Source organism: Microtus pennsylvanicus, chromosome 20 (assembly GCF_037038515.1).
Source record: "Microtus pennsylvanicus isolate mMicPen1 chromosome 20, mMicPen1.hap1, whole genome shotgun sequence".
NCBI classification, from domain to species: domain Eukaryota; kingdom Metazoa; phylum Chordata; class Mammalia; order Rodentia; family Cricetidae; genus Microtus; species Microtus pennsylvanicus.
In genome coordinates, this window is record NC_134598.1 from 30,507,787 (window position 1) to 30,521,608 (window position 13,822).

General features: G+C 48.7%; 1 protein-coding gene across 2 annotated transcripts in view; it reads right to left on the reverse strand.

The window, feature by feature from the left end:
- The window catches only part of Ntn4 (netrin 4), a 97,242-nt gene extending 85,861 nt beyond the window's left edge, over positions 1–11,381 (reverse strand). Inside the window, exons 1-2 of one of the 2 annotated variants that reach the window (XM_075954350.1) lie at positions 10,886–11,381; positions 7,357–7,886 (exon numbers count right to left, since the gene is read on the reverse strand). In XM_075954350.1, the coding sequence (XP_075810465.1) occupies positions 7,357–7,886; positions 10,886–10,940 (585 nt within the window). In that variant the 5' untranslated portion in view covers positions 10,941–11,381. The remainder of the gene's footprint in view (positions 1–7,356; positions 7,887–10,885) is intronic. The other variant, XM_075954348.1, reaches the window with a different exon arrangement.
- Positions 11,382–13,822: the final 2,441 nt, after the last annotated feature.

Below are 13,822 nucleotides of genomic sequence, written 5' to 3' on the forward strand. Positions count from 1 at the left end.
CTTTCCTTCCGTTCATGGGTCCTGAGGATCCAACTTAAGTCATCAGCCTTGTCGCAAGTGTGCTTAGCTTCTGAGCCATCCCGACAGCCTTCTTCTCTACTTTGAAGTTATACTAGAACTTACTCATATTGTTAATTCTGAGGTAAGCTCACTACCCCATCTCTCAGATTGGCTAGCTCATCGCTCATTTGACTCTGAGTTCCTCTGACTCACCACGTCTCCATTTTTATGTCTTTGAAACGCGGTTCATGTTAATGCCTGACCACATAGGGTTCTTCTTGTTCTGTTTTTTTGATATAGAGTCTTTCTACATAGCCCCAGCTATCTTGGAACTCACTCTGTAGACCAGGTTGGCCCCAAACTCACAGAGCTCCCTCCACCTCTGCTTCCCCAGTGCTGAGATTAAAGGCAAGCCCCACCATGCCCAGCTTCATTGGAGTTCTAGGAAGAAAATAGTCTGCAGTACGCTTACAGGGTCCTTCCGATCGGAAGGCCACTTAGATCTTAGCTCACCATCATGACTTATCACAGCTACTGTTGGTGAGACAGATGTCAGCAGCTGAGGAAAACAGCAGCCAAGTGAAGAGCATTGTTTACAAAGCATCCCTGCTCCTGTATTACCTTGTTTTATCCTTCAAGTTAAAAAAAAAATCCCAAGCATAGTTTAGCACAGAATCCACGCAAATAGGTGTAAAAACCCAATCAGCTGACTGTTTTCTGCACTATAGACTTTTGTCACCATTATTAGAATCCAAACTTTTGAATATCACAAAGAGACAACTAAATGCTTGGACCTTAAAGGGCATGCCATCTACGCACGTATTTGGGGGACCAATGGTAGGCTGCCCTAGGTTACTAAAGGAGTCAGTGCATAAATGCCCCCTCACCCAATAGGCTGTAAGATCGCAAAGAAAAGGAAAGTGCACAGGACCCGCGGTCACACTACCCAGCTTGTCACGGGCGCGTTTCAGCTTAGTGTGTGTCGTGGGAACAGCAGTCAGGAAGACAGGGTCCGGTGGGGGTAGTTGTAGGGAAGCCATTTAAACTCTCCAACCTTGAAATTACTCACGAGTAGTATTCTCTTCCCCCGTCATCGTCGTACCCCCCACCCCAATGTGGCATTAAAGACCTTTTCAAACACTCTCATTGTAATGAAGTGGTTTTTGATTGATTAGAAAAAAAATTTTTTTGATAGCTCTGTGTCATAGTAATTAATGACCAATTTCATTTTACTTTTTCTAGTCGCTGAGGGACACGTGATCCCGGGGGTTGGAGAGACAGATGGCTTAGTCAGTGAAGTGTTTGCTATACAAGAGTGAAAATCTGAATTCCGTCCCCAACCTAAGTTACCGATGTTGTTCACGCATGAGGGTTTTCCAGAAGCTCGGTCATTGTCCATTCTATCAAACATAAATTGCTTAATACATTTTATAAGTAGCACCCCCTTTGTCGACATTCTCCTTCTCCTGTGTTGCTTTATTTTCTTCTTAGTATTTATCATTCTCTGGTATATGACAGTTTATTTATTCTCAACTCCCCAATCCCAACCACCCACTCGCCCCTGCATTAGAATCTAAGTTTTCATTGGGACAGGGAAATTCTGCCTGGTTCACTGATATACCACTAAAATCTAGAGTGGGTCCTGACACACAGCAACTCAAAAGTTATTTAAATGGCTGGGCAGGTGGACATTGGTGTCCTTATTAATTGTCCCTCCCTACATGTTTCTTCTATTACCCCCAACTTAGTTTCTTGCACGTCAACTGGAACTTCTGCCTCTCGTCCCCACTCAGGCCTTATTTGTTTCTCCTTCGTTTTCAATTTAAGAGCATTTTTCTGCTCTTTCCAAGCCCCTCCATTCATCCCAATTACACATTTTTGACTGCCTATATGATCAAAGGAACGTCCTACGTGTCAAGGCAACAGTCATAAATAAGATTGATAAAATCCCCACCCTTGTTAGCAGACATTGTCTATTCAAGAAGACCAAGCTCCTCTTTGTGCTCTTGGCCTTTCTTATTGTTGCCCATGACTTTATTCTCTTTGAGTGTGATACATGTTCTGGAGTGGGAAAAAACCCTATGTGGGCCAATTGGTTGTGATCCAAATTTTGTTTAGAATTCTTCTAATAATCATTTAATGGTACAGGGAGTGAGCAGAGAGACGGATGGTGTCTGCATCAGCTACCATTGATTTCAGTTCACATGATCAAAATCCCACTTCCGGGAAGCCTGGAAGACGGGGGGGGGGGGGGGAGGACCCTGAATGATCTGCTATCTCTCCTCTCTTTCCTACATTTTCTTTGCCCAGGGCTGATGTAAGGGGGCCTCTTTTCATCCTTGAACAAGCCTAATTAACTCACCATCTCCAGCTCCAAGCTTGTTGTTATCTACTACTCTGTCAAATTGACTAAGCCCCTGGTTGACAGAGAGTCTTGAAATCAAACCACCTGAGCCCCAGGCCTGTCTGAGCCTTTGTCACTGGGGCTTTGGCAGCCCTTGGTGCCTCCACTGCAGGACTTCCCACACGGTGCTCCGTGGAGCTCCCGAGTCCCAGCGACCGTAACTGGGGTGCTCCAGAAAGAGGGCCCATGGCCAGGCAAGTTAAATTGAATGCCATGTTCCTTTTTCTCTCACTGGCGTGCAAAGCACATGATAGTATCTGTGTTTACAGATGTTCAACTTTGTTGAGCCCACTTGCAGTTGTTAGACTTTGCTCACCAGAATGCCATGTGTGGGAAACTTTAGCTCCAGATTCGTATGTCTATAGCATTTGGAGCTAGGGATTTGGAGCAGTAATTGGGAGAGCATTAGAAGGGAATGGGGTTAGTAGTTTTATAAAACTAAGGAGACCCAAGCTAGCAAGTTGTGCTGTGAAAACATGTGATACCCTAATTCTGTTAGAATGCCGAGCAGACATCGGTACCGTCATGTTGGACTTGGCAACCTCCAGAACTGTAAACCAAATGCACGCCCATTCCTGCAAATTGCCTAGACTCCGGCATTCTGTTATAGCATCTTGAAATGCCACTGAAACAAGAAGATACTGTTTCTTAGGAGAGAGCTGTTTGGAAGATTCTTTTTCCCTTTATATCATACAAATGAACAGCAACAAATATAAATGGCTTCGAGGCAGTGAGGAAGGAGGGGGGTACCCAGCAGTTCTGGGGTGTCACTATTAGAGGAAGAACATAATTTATAGGGCAGATAGGGTCAGAAGAGCCGCAGCTTTGTTCCTAACTCTGTCCTACAGCTTACAATAAGTTGCTGGGCAAATCATGCTACTTCTGAGCAAGACTCGTCTCCTGGGTAGGAGGTACGCTTTAAAAAATAACCACACCCCATTCTTTTAAAGAATGTCTGTGTGGCAGGTTTAACTCTATGGTTTAAAAAGTAATCTTTTTTAAAAAAAAAAATGTGTAACCCAGGCTGACCTCGAACTTGTGATCCTCCTGCCTCTGCCTCCTTCAGCAAATCCTACCGGCGTGCACCGCCACAACCGGCTAAAAAGCATTCTTTCCGGGCTGAGTATGTGGCTCCACGTAGAGAGCTTGCCCAGCATGTCCGAGGCCCTGGGTTCAACCACGGCATTTGTCTTCCACAAAGCAGACCGGGTGGATTAATGCACCTACGTTCCGAAAGCTCTCTTTCAGAGTGTGGTCCCTCCAGCTTTGTCGATAGAGGCATGAGACTCTTTAGGAGAGCAGCTATACGATCTCAAGGCTCAGATCCAGATTTCTGAATGAACCCTGGGAGCCAAATTATGTCAGGCGCATAACTACGCCTGCCTTCCGAAGCTATGAACAAGGCATATAGAATTTGGGAAGATACAGATCGACGAGATTATTGGCAAGCGAGAAATGGAACCTGAGACTGTCCTGTTTGAAATCCGAGCCGCGGGCTTGTTTTTCTGAACACTCTGTTTCCAAAGATACAACCTGGTGGTTTGCAGTGTTAGCGGCAAAATTCACTGTAGCTCAGCGCGATTCATTCTGCTCTACTTCTGTTTTAGAATAAATAATGAGAGGTCAGTTCCCCAAGGGTCCGAGGGGGCTTCCTTTGACTCTGATCTTGAAGCAAGGCTCTCTTAGTGCTCTAGAGGGCGCTAAGATGAACTCAAGGTTTCCTCGCCCTTAAAACAGAAGTCTGCTAAAGTAGCGAGAGTAACCTAAAACGTTTACAACGTGTATCTGTCCATTCAAATCCCTGATAAAAATTGTAGTCTCTGCTTGGAATGTGATATAAGTATTGGTGACGATAACTATTTAATATTGTGCACAAGTGTGTGCGTGTGTACATTTGTGTGCGTGTGCACATTTGTGTTTAGGCACACATGTGCATGTGTGGATGCCAGTGGACAAGGTTAGATGTTGTTCCTCCGGGGCTGTCTGTTTTTTTTTTCTTTTATAAAGCCAGGGTCTTACTGGCCTAGAGATCACCAAGTAGCCTGGACTGCCTAGGTCTGCCTTCCCAGGGTGGGGATTTCAAGTGTGTGGCACCGTGCCCAGCTTTTTTATGTGGGTTCTGGGATGGGAAACAGGTCCTTGTGCTTGTGAGGCAAACCCTTGAGACACTGAGCTACCCAGCAGTTTAGTTTGTGCTTCCAGAGTGGCTCAGGTAAGTATTGTATTAGTGATCTCTTCATATTCGTGAAATCGCTGCCCTAACCCAGGGTGGCGCCTGCTCGTTCCCTATATCTGCTGCTGCTTTACAAACACATGTGGCCCGGTAATGCTAGCCCGTGGGTCAATCCCAAAGTAGTTTCAGAGTTCAAACCATTGTTGTTGTTTTTAGCATAAAGTGTTCTCCACATGAGAAAACAAGGAGCCTAACTTATCTTTCTCTTTCCTGCTTCATATCTCTAAAAATGCCCATCATAACAGTGTATAAAAGGCTTACAATATGAAGCAAGCTTTAAGGACTATTAAGGAGAATGGGAAACAGTGGCAGACCATGCCCTTCCTGGCTCTGGTTCCAGTATCACTGTCCTTGAGTGCTTTGGGGCTGAACTCATAGACACAGGCATTGGGACTCTGTGTCGGAGACCCCGGGGAAGAAGGAATTCCCACGCTACACACTGCATCAGGTCCCTGCACAAGCAGAACTAGTAATGCCGTGAACAGTGCTTGACACACAGCAGGGACTCAATAAATGTTTGCTAAACGCTGCCATCTGGGAAGCCTGTGAGTAGTTGTGTAAAGGACTGCCGGGAGCTGCTTATCTCGGAGACTACAGCCTTCATGTCATGTGTGTTGGATGCGTGCCCGACGCCCAGCTCCTCCTTTCCCAACCGGGGCGGTGTTGACATCTTGGGCTAGATAATTCTGTTGGAGAAGGAGTAGAGAATGCTGTTCTGTGCACTGTCTGGGACCTAGCTCTATCCCTGGCTTCCTAGATCCCAGTGGCATTCACCGCTCCTCATAGGGCAAAAGTGTCTCCAGGGAGCACTAGATGTCCTGATGCCAGGGGATTATGTAAGACAACCCCTGAGTGCACATTACTTATCTCGTCTTTAAATTCGTGGTAGGTATCAGCATCAGAAGATGACACTCCTTCCCCCCCCTCTCAGCTCCCTCTCAATATTTTCTGTTTTTTTAATTTTATTTTATATGTCTGAGTGTTTTACCTGTGTGTATGTCTGTGTACCATGTGTGTGCCTGGTACCCATGAAAGTCAGAGAAGGCATGGTATCCCCTAGTACTGGAGTTACAGATTGCTGTGAGCCGCCATGTGGCTGCTGGGGCTCGAACTTGGGTCCTCTGGAAGAGCAGCCATTGCTCTTAACCGCTGAGCCATCTCTCCAGCCCTCTTTGTTGTTCCTGAATCAACATTTCTTGGTTCAGTTGTTGAAAGCATCAGAGTCTCTCGGCTTGCTTTCATTGACTTCGCTGTCTGTCTTTCTCATACACCTAGGGAGAACTTCCCGGGAGCCTCTATGAGAGTGAAAAAGCCCTATGCTCCCCATAGGGGAGAGAAAATAAACAGAAATTGGACCTGTTGCTGGCAAGACCGATTTACAGAAAGAACATGGCCTGACTTTGGGCAGAGGAAAGAGGACAGACCCAAGTCCCTAAGTGGAGTTCTTGTGTATGTGAGCCTCAAATCGTCCTTTGTGTTAAAAGGAACAATCTCCCTTTGCTTTCCACACATTCTTGTCACCTTAACACCAAACCTCCAAGGGGTATGTGTGTGTGTGTCTGTTTGTATACAAGAACATGTCTGTATGATTCATGTACATGTGTGTGGAGACCAGACATTGAGGGCTAGCGCCCTCCCTGATCTCTTTTCCATCTTCTTTGTGTGTGTGTAGTGTATGTGTGTGCATGTGGAATAGGCATGTACATGTATGTATACATGCTTGTGGAGAGTAGGGGCAGCTGGTGGACATCTTCCTCGATCACTTCTCTGCCTTAGATGCCTGTGTGTAATGCATGTGCAGTCTATGTGTGTGAGCATGTGTGTATATTATGCATTTGGAGGCCGGAGGTTGACATCTTTCACTACGATTCTCCGCCTTAGCTTTTGAGATAGCACCTCTCACTGAACCCCGAGTTTGCCAATTGGCTAGATTAGCCCGCCGGCAAGCAGGCCTTAGGGACCTATTACGTTATTTTACATCTGTGCCAAGGATCTGAATTTAAATCCTCATGCTTGTTATCTCAGGGGCTTGATCAACCAACCGATCCATCCCACCAGGCTCTCGACCTTCCTTTTTGAGACAGGGTCTCTCACTGAACCCATGGCTCACTGATTTGGCTGGAATGGCTGGCCAAAGAGACCCATGGATCCTCCTGTCTCTACCTTCCCAGCCCCAAGGTTGCAAGCATACATCCTCACACCAAGCTTTCTCCGTGGGGGTTCTGAACTAAGGTCATCACGCCTGCAAGGGAAGCCATTCAGCACCCGAGTCACCTTCTCAGCCCCTCTCTCTTCACAGTCTTTTGATAAAGGTATCTCTTCCCCTCCCCCGACTTTGTTTTATTTCCTGCCTATTTATGTTACGAATATCAGGGAAACATCACCACGTGATTCGTGAGCAGTCTTTCTCAGCAACACAGTAAACACCTCCGCTGGCTGAAGGACCAGCAGCCTGAGCACCCTGAGTAGAGAGAGGGTACAAATGCAAAAACCAGAACCTTAGAATCCTGACGAAAATCCAGCCACTGGGCCGGCTGTCTGAGAACAACTGCACATCCATGTCCAAGGGTGAGAAATAATTTATGACAAAGCTCATGAAAAATTCTAATTTCCTTCATGTTGCTACAAGTACAGCTTCACGCTTTTAAAAAAATGTGGGCTGGTGGCATTTTTCTCCCCTCTCTCCCCTTCCAGTGTAGAGTTAAGCAGGTGCCCTTACCTCTCCTCCAGTGCACGGGAAAGCACTGGAGTATCTCGATGTGCAGAGAGCTCCCTTCTTGACGACATCGTCTTCCAGGCCGAAAGTAGCCGAGCAGTTGGTTGCAAAGTACTTGTAAGGCTTCCACGTCTTTCCAAAGTCCTGGGACCGGTCCAGCACCATGGCTGCTGGCCTGGGGGACTTGAACACCATAATGAGGTGGGTAAAGTAGAACTCCGCTTCCAGGTCTAACTGGATCTTTTCTCTGTGCACGTCCTCCGCAGACTGCCACCACGTCCGCGGAAACCGGAAGGACGAATCGGCCATGGCCGAGGGCAGGTGGGCCAGGTGAGAGTGGGCCGCGTTGCACTTCTCGCATTTGGGCTGCCGGCAGGTGAGGTCGGCGTTCTCGCTGTAGAAGCAGAAGAGTTCGGTGGCATTCTGGCCACAGGTGCTGTCTGCCCGGAGTTTTCTCCCCAGAGCCAGGTTGCCCATGCGAGGGTTGCAGGCCTTCTCACAGCGAGAATTAGCGCCGGCTACTCCGCTCAGTCCTGTGGAGGGGAGAGCGGAGGTCATTCAAGACAAACTCACTGGAAATGGGAGTGGTCTGCTGTGTCTCTCATTTACCCACAACAGTCAAGATATCCTCCAAAGACCTCTGGCCTTTCTATATGAGAAGTTACCGAACGGGACCATGAACACTATCAGACATAGTGATTTGTGTATACAAGTATGTGTGTGTGTTCAGGTGTGCAACTGAATGTGTGTACAAGTGAGTGTGTGCATGTGTGCATGTGTAGGTCAGAATACCTTGGGTATTGTTCCTTATGATACCATATACCTATCCTTGTTGCTTTTAAATTTATCGTGTGTGTGTGTGTATGTGCACACAGGTGCACGAAGAAGCCAGAAGAAGGTACTGGATCCCCTGGAACTGTAGTCACAGAGAGTTGTAAGTCCTTGTGTTCAGTGCTAGAAACAGAACCCACGTCCTCTGCAAAAGCAGCCAGTGCTCTTACTCACTGAGCCATCTCTTCAGCCCTCCTCCTTGTGGTTTTGAGACAGAGTCTCTCACCGGCCTGGAACTGCCAAGTGGCCTAGCCTAGCTAGCCCGTGAGATGTGCAGGTCTATTGGTCTCAGCCTCTCCAGTGTTGTAAATGCACTATCACACCTCAATTTTTGATGTGATTGCTGGGTACTGAACCCAGAATCTCATGCTTATGTGACAAGCATCTTGGCATCTGAGCTAGCAATCTCCCCATCTCCTTCATTTTCTTTATTATTTGTTATTCTAGCCAGTAAATGGGGCGATCTTCTAGGAAAACCAACACGAGATATTTAACATATATACATTGGGACCTCAGTTCAGGTGGCAAAGCTAGAAATCACTGGCTCTTAAAGGTGTGATGTCCATGTCTAATATTAACTAAATGTGACTATTTAAAAAAAAACCCTCCAAACTACCAAACAATGGGAAACCTTATAGACCCTGCTCTCTAATTCTTAAGTGTTTCTTCCTATGGCAGGTTTACAGTACCTACCTGTTAGCCCAGCTGGAGAATGTTGGTGGGCTGGCCCACCAAACCGCCCCTCTAACAACTGCCATGAACTAAGCATCGTCTTAAAGAGACATACTCTTCCTCCCAAGGTTCCCACCCACCTCACTGTTTCAGGAGTAATTAGAACAATAAACAGTATCCACTTTAGTCACATTCTGGCTACCTGTCATAATCCTTTAATTCAGGTTTGCCATTTTAATTATGAATACCGTCAGCAAAATATTGTCCATTTAAGAAAAATTAAAACACAGAGGAAAAGAGGGAAAAGGAAACCGAACCCCAAATTCTGGCTAATTGAATGTTTCTGCTTAAGAGACAGACCTCTGAATTGTTATCATAGGGGCACTGGATGGGAGGCAAATGACAGCTTTGACGGGAGAGGAGAGATTTCACACAGTGACAATCACCGTCTCACACAGGCTCGGACCAAATGAGGGGCTTCCTCAGGCCGTTATGTTTTAAGTGTCAAATGAAAATGCGTCCTGTGCTCAGACTGTTTGCCATTGTTCTGATTAGCGGGCGCAACAGCTGCCTGTAGCCAGAAACACACAAACACACGGTGTTATGACTCACCTGTGAAACATCCAGGGGGAAAGCGCATACTGCCTGTACAAGTAGCTATGACTTGCAACACTCGCCCCGGTGCTTTTTTTTTTTTTACAACCTCTTGATTGCTCCCTTATTTTTTTCCGGGGGGGGGGGCGTCATAACATGACTTGGAAAGGGGAAAGTTTATGAAAAGTTCACTTTGGGGATATGGGAGCATGGATGTGCAACGTGTAATAAGGAGTGTGAGCAGGAAGAATTCAAGCGAGCTCTTTAACATTGAGAAGTCTGACAGATCCTTGGGGGAAAAAATGAATAAAAGTTACTGCACCCTAATAATTTGGCAATAGTTATCGCTGAGCAAAAACAGTGGAGATCCCTGAACTGATTGTGGCGGGTATACGCTGAGGATGCAGACTTTCCAGCCAGCAGCTCTGAGGAGAGAGTGGAAGCAGCCCAACCAAAAAGATGCCTGCCACAGTGCTCTGAATCTTCCAATCGGCGCCTCTCATCAACTCTCCACTCTAACTCCACTCTCTAGAGCAAGGATGAAATCAGGGTGCCTCACCATCTTGACCCTGTACCTCACCGTGCTGTACTTAGTCCAGCTGAAGGCCAGGTGGCCTGTGAGAAGGAAGGGGGAGAAGAAGCTCAGGGACTAGCGAGCCTGGAACCGGTAGCCTAAGGGCAGCCCAAGAGAGCCAGGACTCGGGTGGGAGGGAGAGGACATCTGACGGTTGCTCCGTAGTCCAGTTACTGAGCCAACCGAGGAGCAGACCCGCCTCCGACCTCCTGCAGAGCCTCGGCCAGGGTACCGATTCCCCAAGGGCGGTCAGCCAGCTCCGGGCAATCACCACCTGAGTGATCCACCCCCCATGGTCCCCAGCTCCGAGTTCTACAACGTTGGGTTGGAGCCACCGACCCGGGAAGAGGGCGCTCACCCTCACCCTAGGTGGCCCTACCTGGTTCCCAAGTACACAAAATAAGATCCGGGAAGGTGGTGATCGCTCTGAGAGAGCGATCTCAGCCCACGCACGCCCAGGGTCTCTGGGCCACCCCTCCTCGTCACTCCTCAGGCCATGGAGAGCCCGGGGATGGCGAGCTGGGTCCTTTGTTCCCCTCGCCAAGTGCAAAGGCAGTTTTTCACCCCCGAGCCAAACCCAGAAAGAAACACTGATCTCTCTATCTCCTGTAGGGCGTACCCAGGATTTCTGGTTATTCAAGGACATGTGTATCTCAGTAGCAGGGGAAAAAAAAAATCAAGTGTTTGAAAGTGCGGAGTCGCGGGCAAAGGAGATGGAACATGGCCACTCGCTTCATCCTCGGTAGCCGAGCTCAGGGCTCCCTGTCCGGGGTCCCCTACATCCCCCAGTCCCCGAGCTTGGGGGTGAAGGGGACAGGAGCAAGGAAAGAGGGGTGGGGGCCCGGCCGCGTCACCACCCACCTGCGGCCACCGCCGAGCAGCCCCAGAGCAGCAGCAGCCGTGCGCAGCTCCCCATGGCCGGGCAGCGGCGGGAGCGGGTGGGATGAAGCGGCAGCGGTCCTCGGGAGCACCGGGGCTCGGTGGTTCTTCCTCCTCCCGGGACGCCAGGCTCGCTCAGTGGGCACCGTGGGCGCGGAGCCGCCGGCCGGGGCCGCGCCGGGCGGCGGGGTGACCGTCGCGCACCGGCCTGGCGGGGCCCGGGCAACTCAGGAGCGGCGGGAGCCCCGGGACCATAGCCGGCCTGGCCGCTGCCCGCCGAGCGGCCCTGAGGGCGGGTGAGCCGCTCGCCCGGGGCTCGGCGCCCGCAGCCGACGCTGAACTTTGCGAGACCTTTCACTTCCCGGCCGCCGCCGCCGCCTCCCGGCCGTCCTCCTCCGCTTTTCCCACCTCCTGTGGCTGCCGCGGCTCGGTCCCGTCCTTCTCCATGGGCAGTTCCATGGGATGCATTTTTATTGCACCGACACCGCGGCGCTCCGGTGCCAGCCCTCCTCCGCCCCTCGCACCTCCACCCCTTCCTCCCGCCCGCCCCCCGCGCTTGACAGCCCGGGCGGTGCAGGCGCTCGGTCCGGTCGTCGTCACCGCCGCCTGGGGAGGGGTCCCTGCCGCCCCCGCTGCGGGCATCTCCCCGCCTGACCTCGCGGGTGCCCTCCAGCACCCACGGGCCTCGCCTGGGAAGCAGTCTCCCACCTTCTCCAGGAACATTCCTGAGAGCAGTTGACTCCCTCCGAATCAGGTCAGGGCATGCCAAGGGGCTTAAAAACCCGCGAAACAGGCGAGCTACTACTTTCCAAAATCACCCAGAAAAACAAGCCTTCTCCCCTCCACTTCGCGGCATCCTTTCCCTGGGAGCCCCACGGCCTGAGTTCGGGGCCCCCCAATTCAGCCTGGGGTACGGGCACTGAACGCGCGCCAAGTGCTAAGTGTCCTCTGAGTCTTTGCCGCCTTTTGGGGGCTGCAGCCCAGCTAACAGCCGTTGCCTACAGGAGCCAAGGGTGTACCCGGTTTGGTGTAAAAGGGTGTTGTCTTTCATCAAACTCAAGGGTCTGAAAGATTAGGATCTCTGACCAGGGAATGGGCTGTTTAACATCCTGGTCTAGGGCAGGGATGTAACAAAGAGAACGCCTGGGTCCTTGGTGCACACACATTTTTCAGAGTATGGTGTGCAGTGAGAACGATAATGTTATGAAATATCTTACGAGGAGCAATTTAGCAGCAACCACAAAGCAGCTAATTGTAGCTCAGGGCTGGTGTTTATGGAAGGAGATTAAATAGCACTTCAGCCTGGGACTTCTGTAACTTTTCTGAAAATATAATTCTGCTTACCCATCCCAGGAAACTGGCAAAAGTTAAGTCGAATGCAATTTTGTATTGCAGCATTCAGTGTGTGTACCTTCCAATATTTTCCGGAAAATTACAGAAAACATTCGATTATAATCGTCAGCATTATAGATGGGCAGTCAGAGCTTCGGGGGCACGTGTAGATGTTAATTTATGATGATCCAGCTGGGGACACGTAAGTTTCTACCTCCCAGAAAAAGTTGAGTTGAGGTTAGCACAATCCACTTGGGAGGCGTTAAAATTATTCTTTTGGCCAATAACTGGAAGTGGCAGACGACAGGGGAGCCGCCATTAGCTGTAGGTTTTCAAATCCTGGCAATGTCCGAGCCGTCTCTGGCTTTCACAGATAATGCCCCTGTTGAAGTCACTAAAATGCTTCTCCAACTGTTCTTATTAAACAAACAATAGAAAATCATAACAGCAGACTAAGGCCCTCGGCCCAAATATTAGCCTACTGGCCAAGAGAAAGGAAGAGAAAGACGGTATTTACTATTAATCTCTGAGTCAATATGTTAAGTTGAGGCAGAGCTAAACCATGTCTGATTATGAATTTTAAAAGTATTTGCTGTCTGTACCAATGCTGTGATTGCTTCGTAATTGTTTTTTTTTTTTTTACTCCTCTAATAGGGACTGCAAGCTCCTTAAATGGCAGTTAGACACTTAGTCTGTGCAGGGCGCAATTATGTTTTTTCTTACTTTGCTCATTATTCTTAACTGAAGATACTTGTCAGACATGCAATAAATGTTCACTGGATGTTTTGACTGAGTTATCTCAAAACTATTGTTACATGCCAAGAATAGAAACGGACGAGAACGCCAGTGAAATAAGTGATTCCCAGCATTCTAGCAGAATGTGTGTTCTCTACGCCAATTCATGTGTGGATGAGCTCAGAAGAAAAGGTAACGAGCATTCGAATAGATGTCACCCGGATGCAGTGTGGTGGCTCCCACCCGTGATCCTCACACTTGATAGTAGAGGCAGGAGGATCATGCTTCCAAGGCCAGCCTGGGCTACACAGCAACTTGGAGTCTAGTTATGACTACTTAAAAATGCTTATCTAGTCTAGATTAGATTCTCATTTCGAGGAAAGGCTCCAAGAGAGAGTTGACCAACATAAGAAGATCTGCTCGGGGGTGAAGCCGTTACTGACTAGGATTTTGTGCTGTGAAATCTTCAAGAACCGATTCAGAATTTTCTGAATGTCCTGGATGACAGGGAGGGTTGGAGAAACCGCAGAACCTCCATAGCAGGTTTCCAAATGTCACGAATAGACAAATTTAATCAAGAACATTCCTGATGACTTGGGAAGGTGTTAAAAGGACCTCTGATATCTAAAATAGATGGCAAAGACCTTACTCACGAGTTTCCCTGGGCCATACTTAAATTTTTCCTCCAAGCTCAGTGTGTCCACTTAGGGTATGTTCTGGGGTTCAGTGTATTGGAATAACATCCTCGCAAGGAGCAGGATGCTGTTAAGGAGAAGGAATGGACCGAGGCATCATCCTAATCAAGAGGATGGTAAAACTAGACCAGCAGACATGAAGACAGAGGCATAAGCC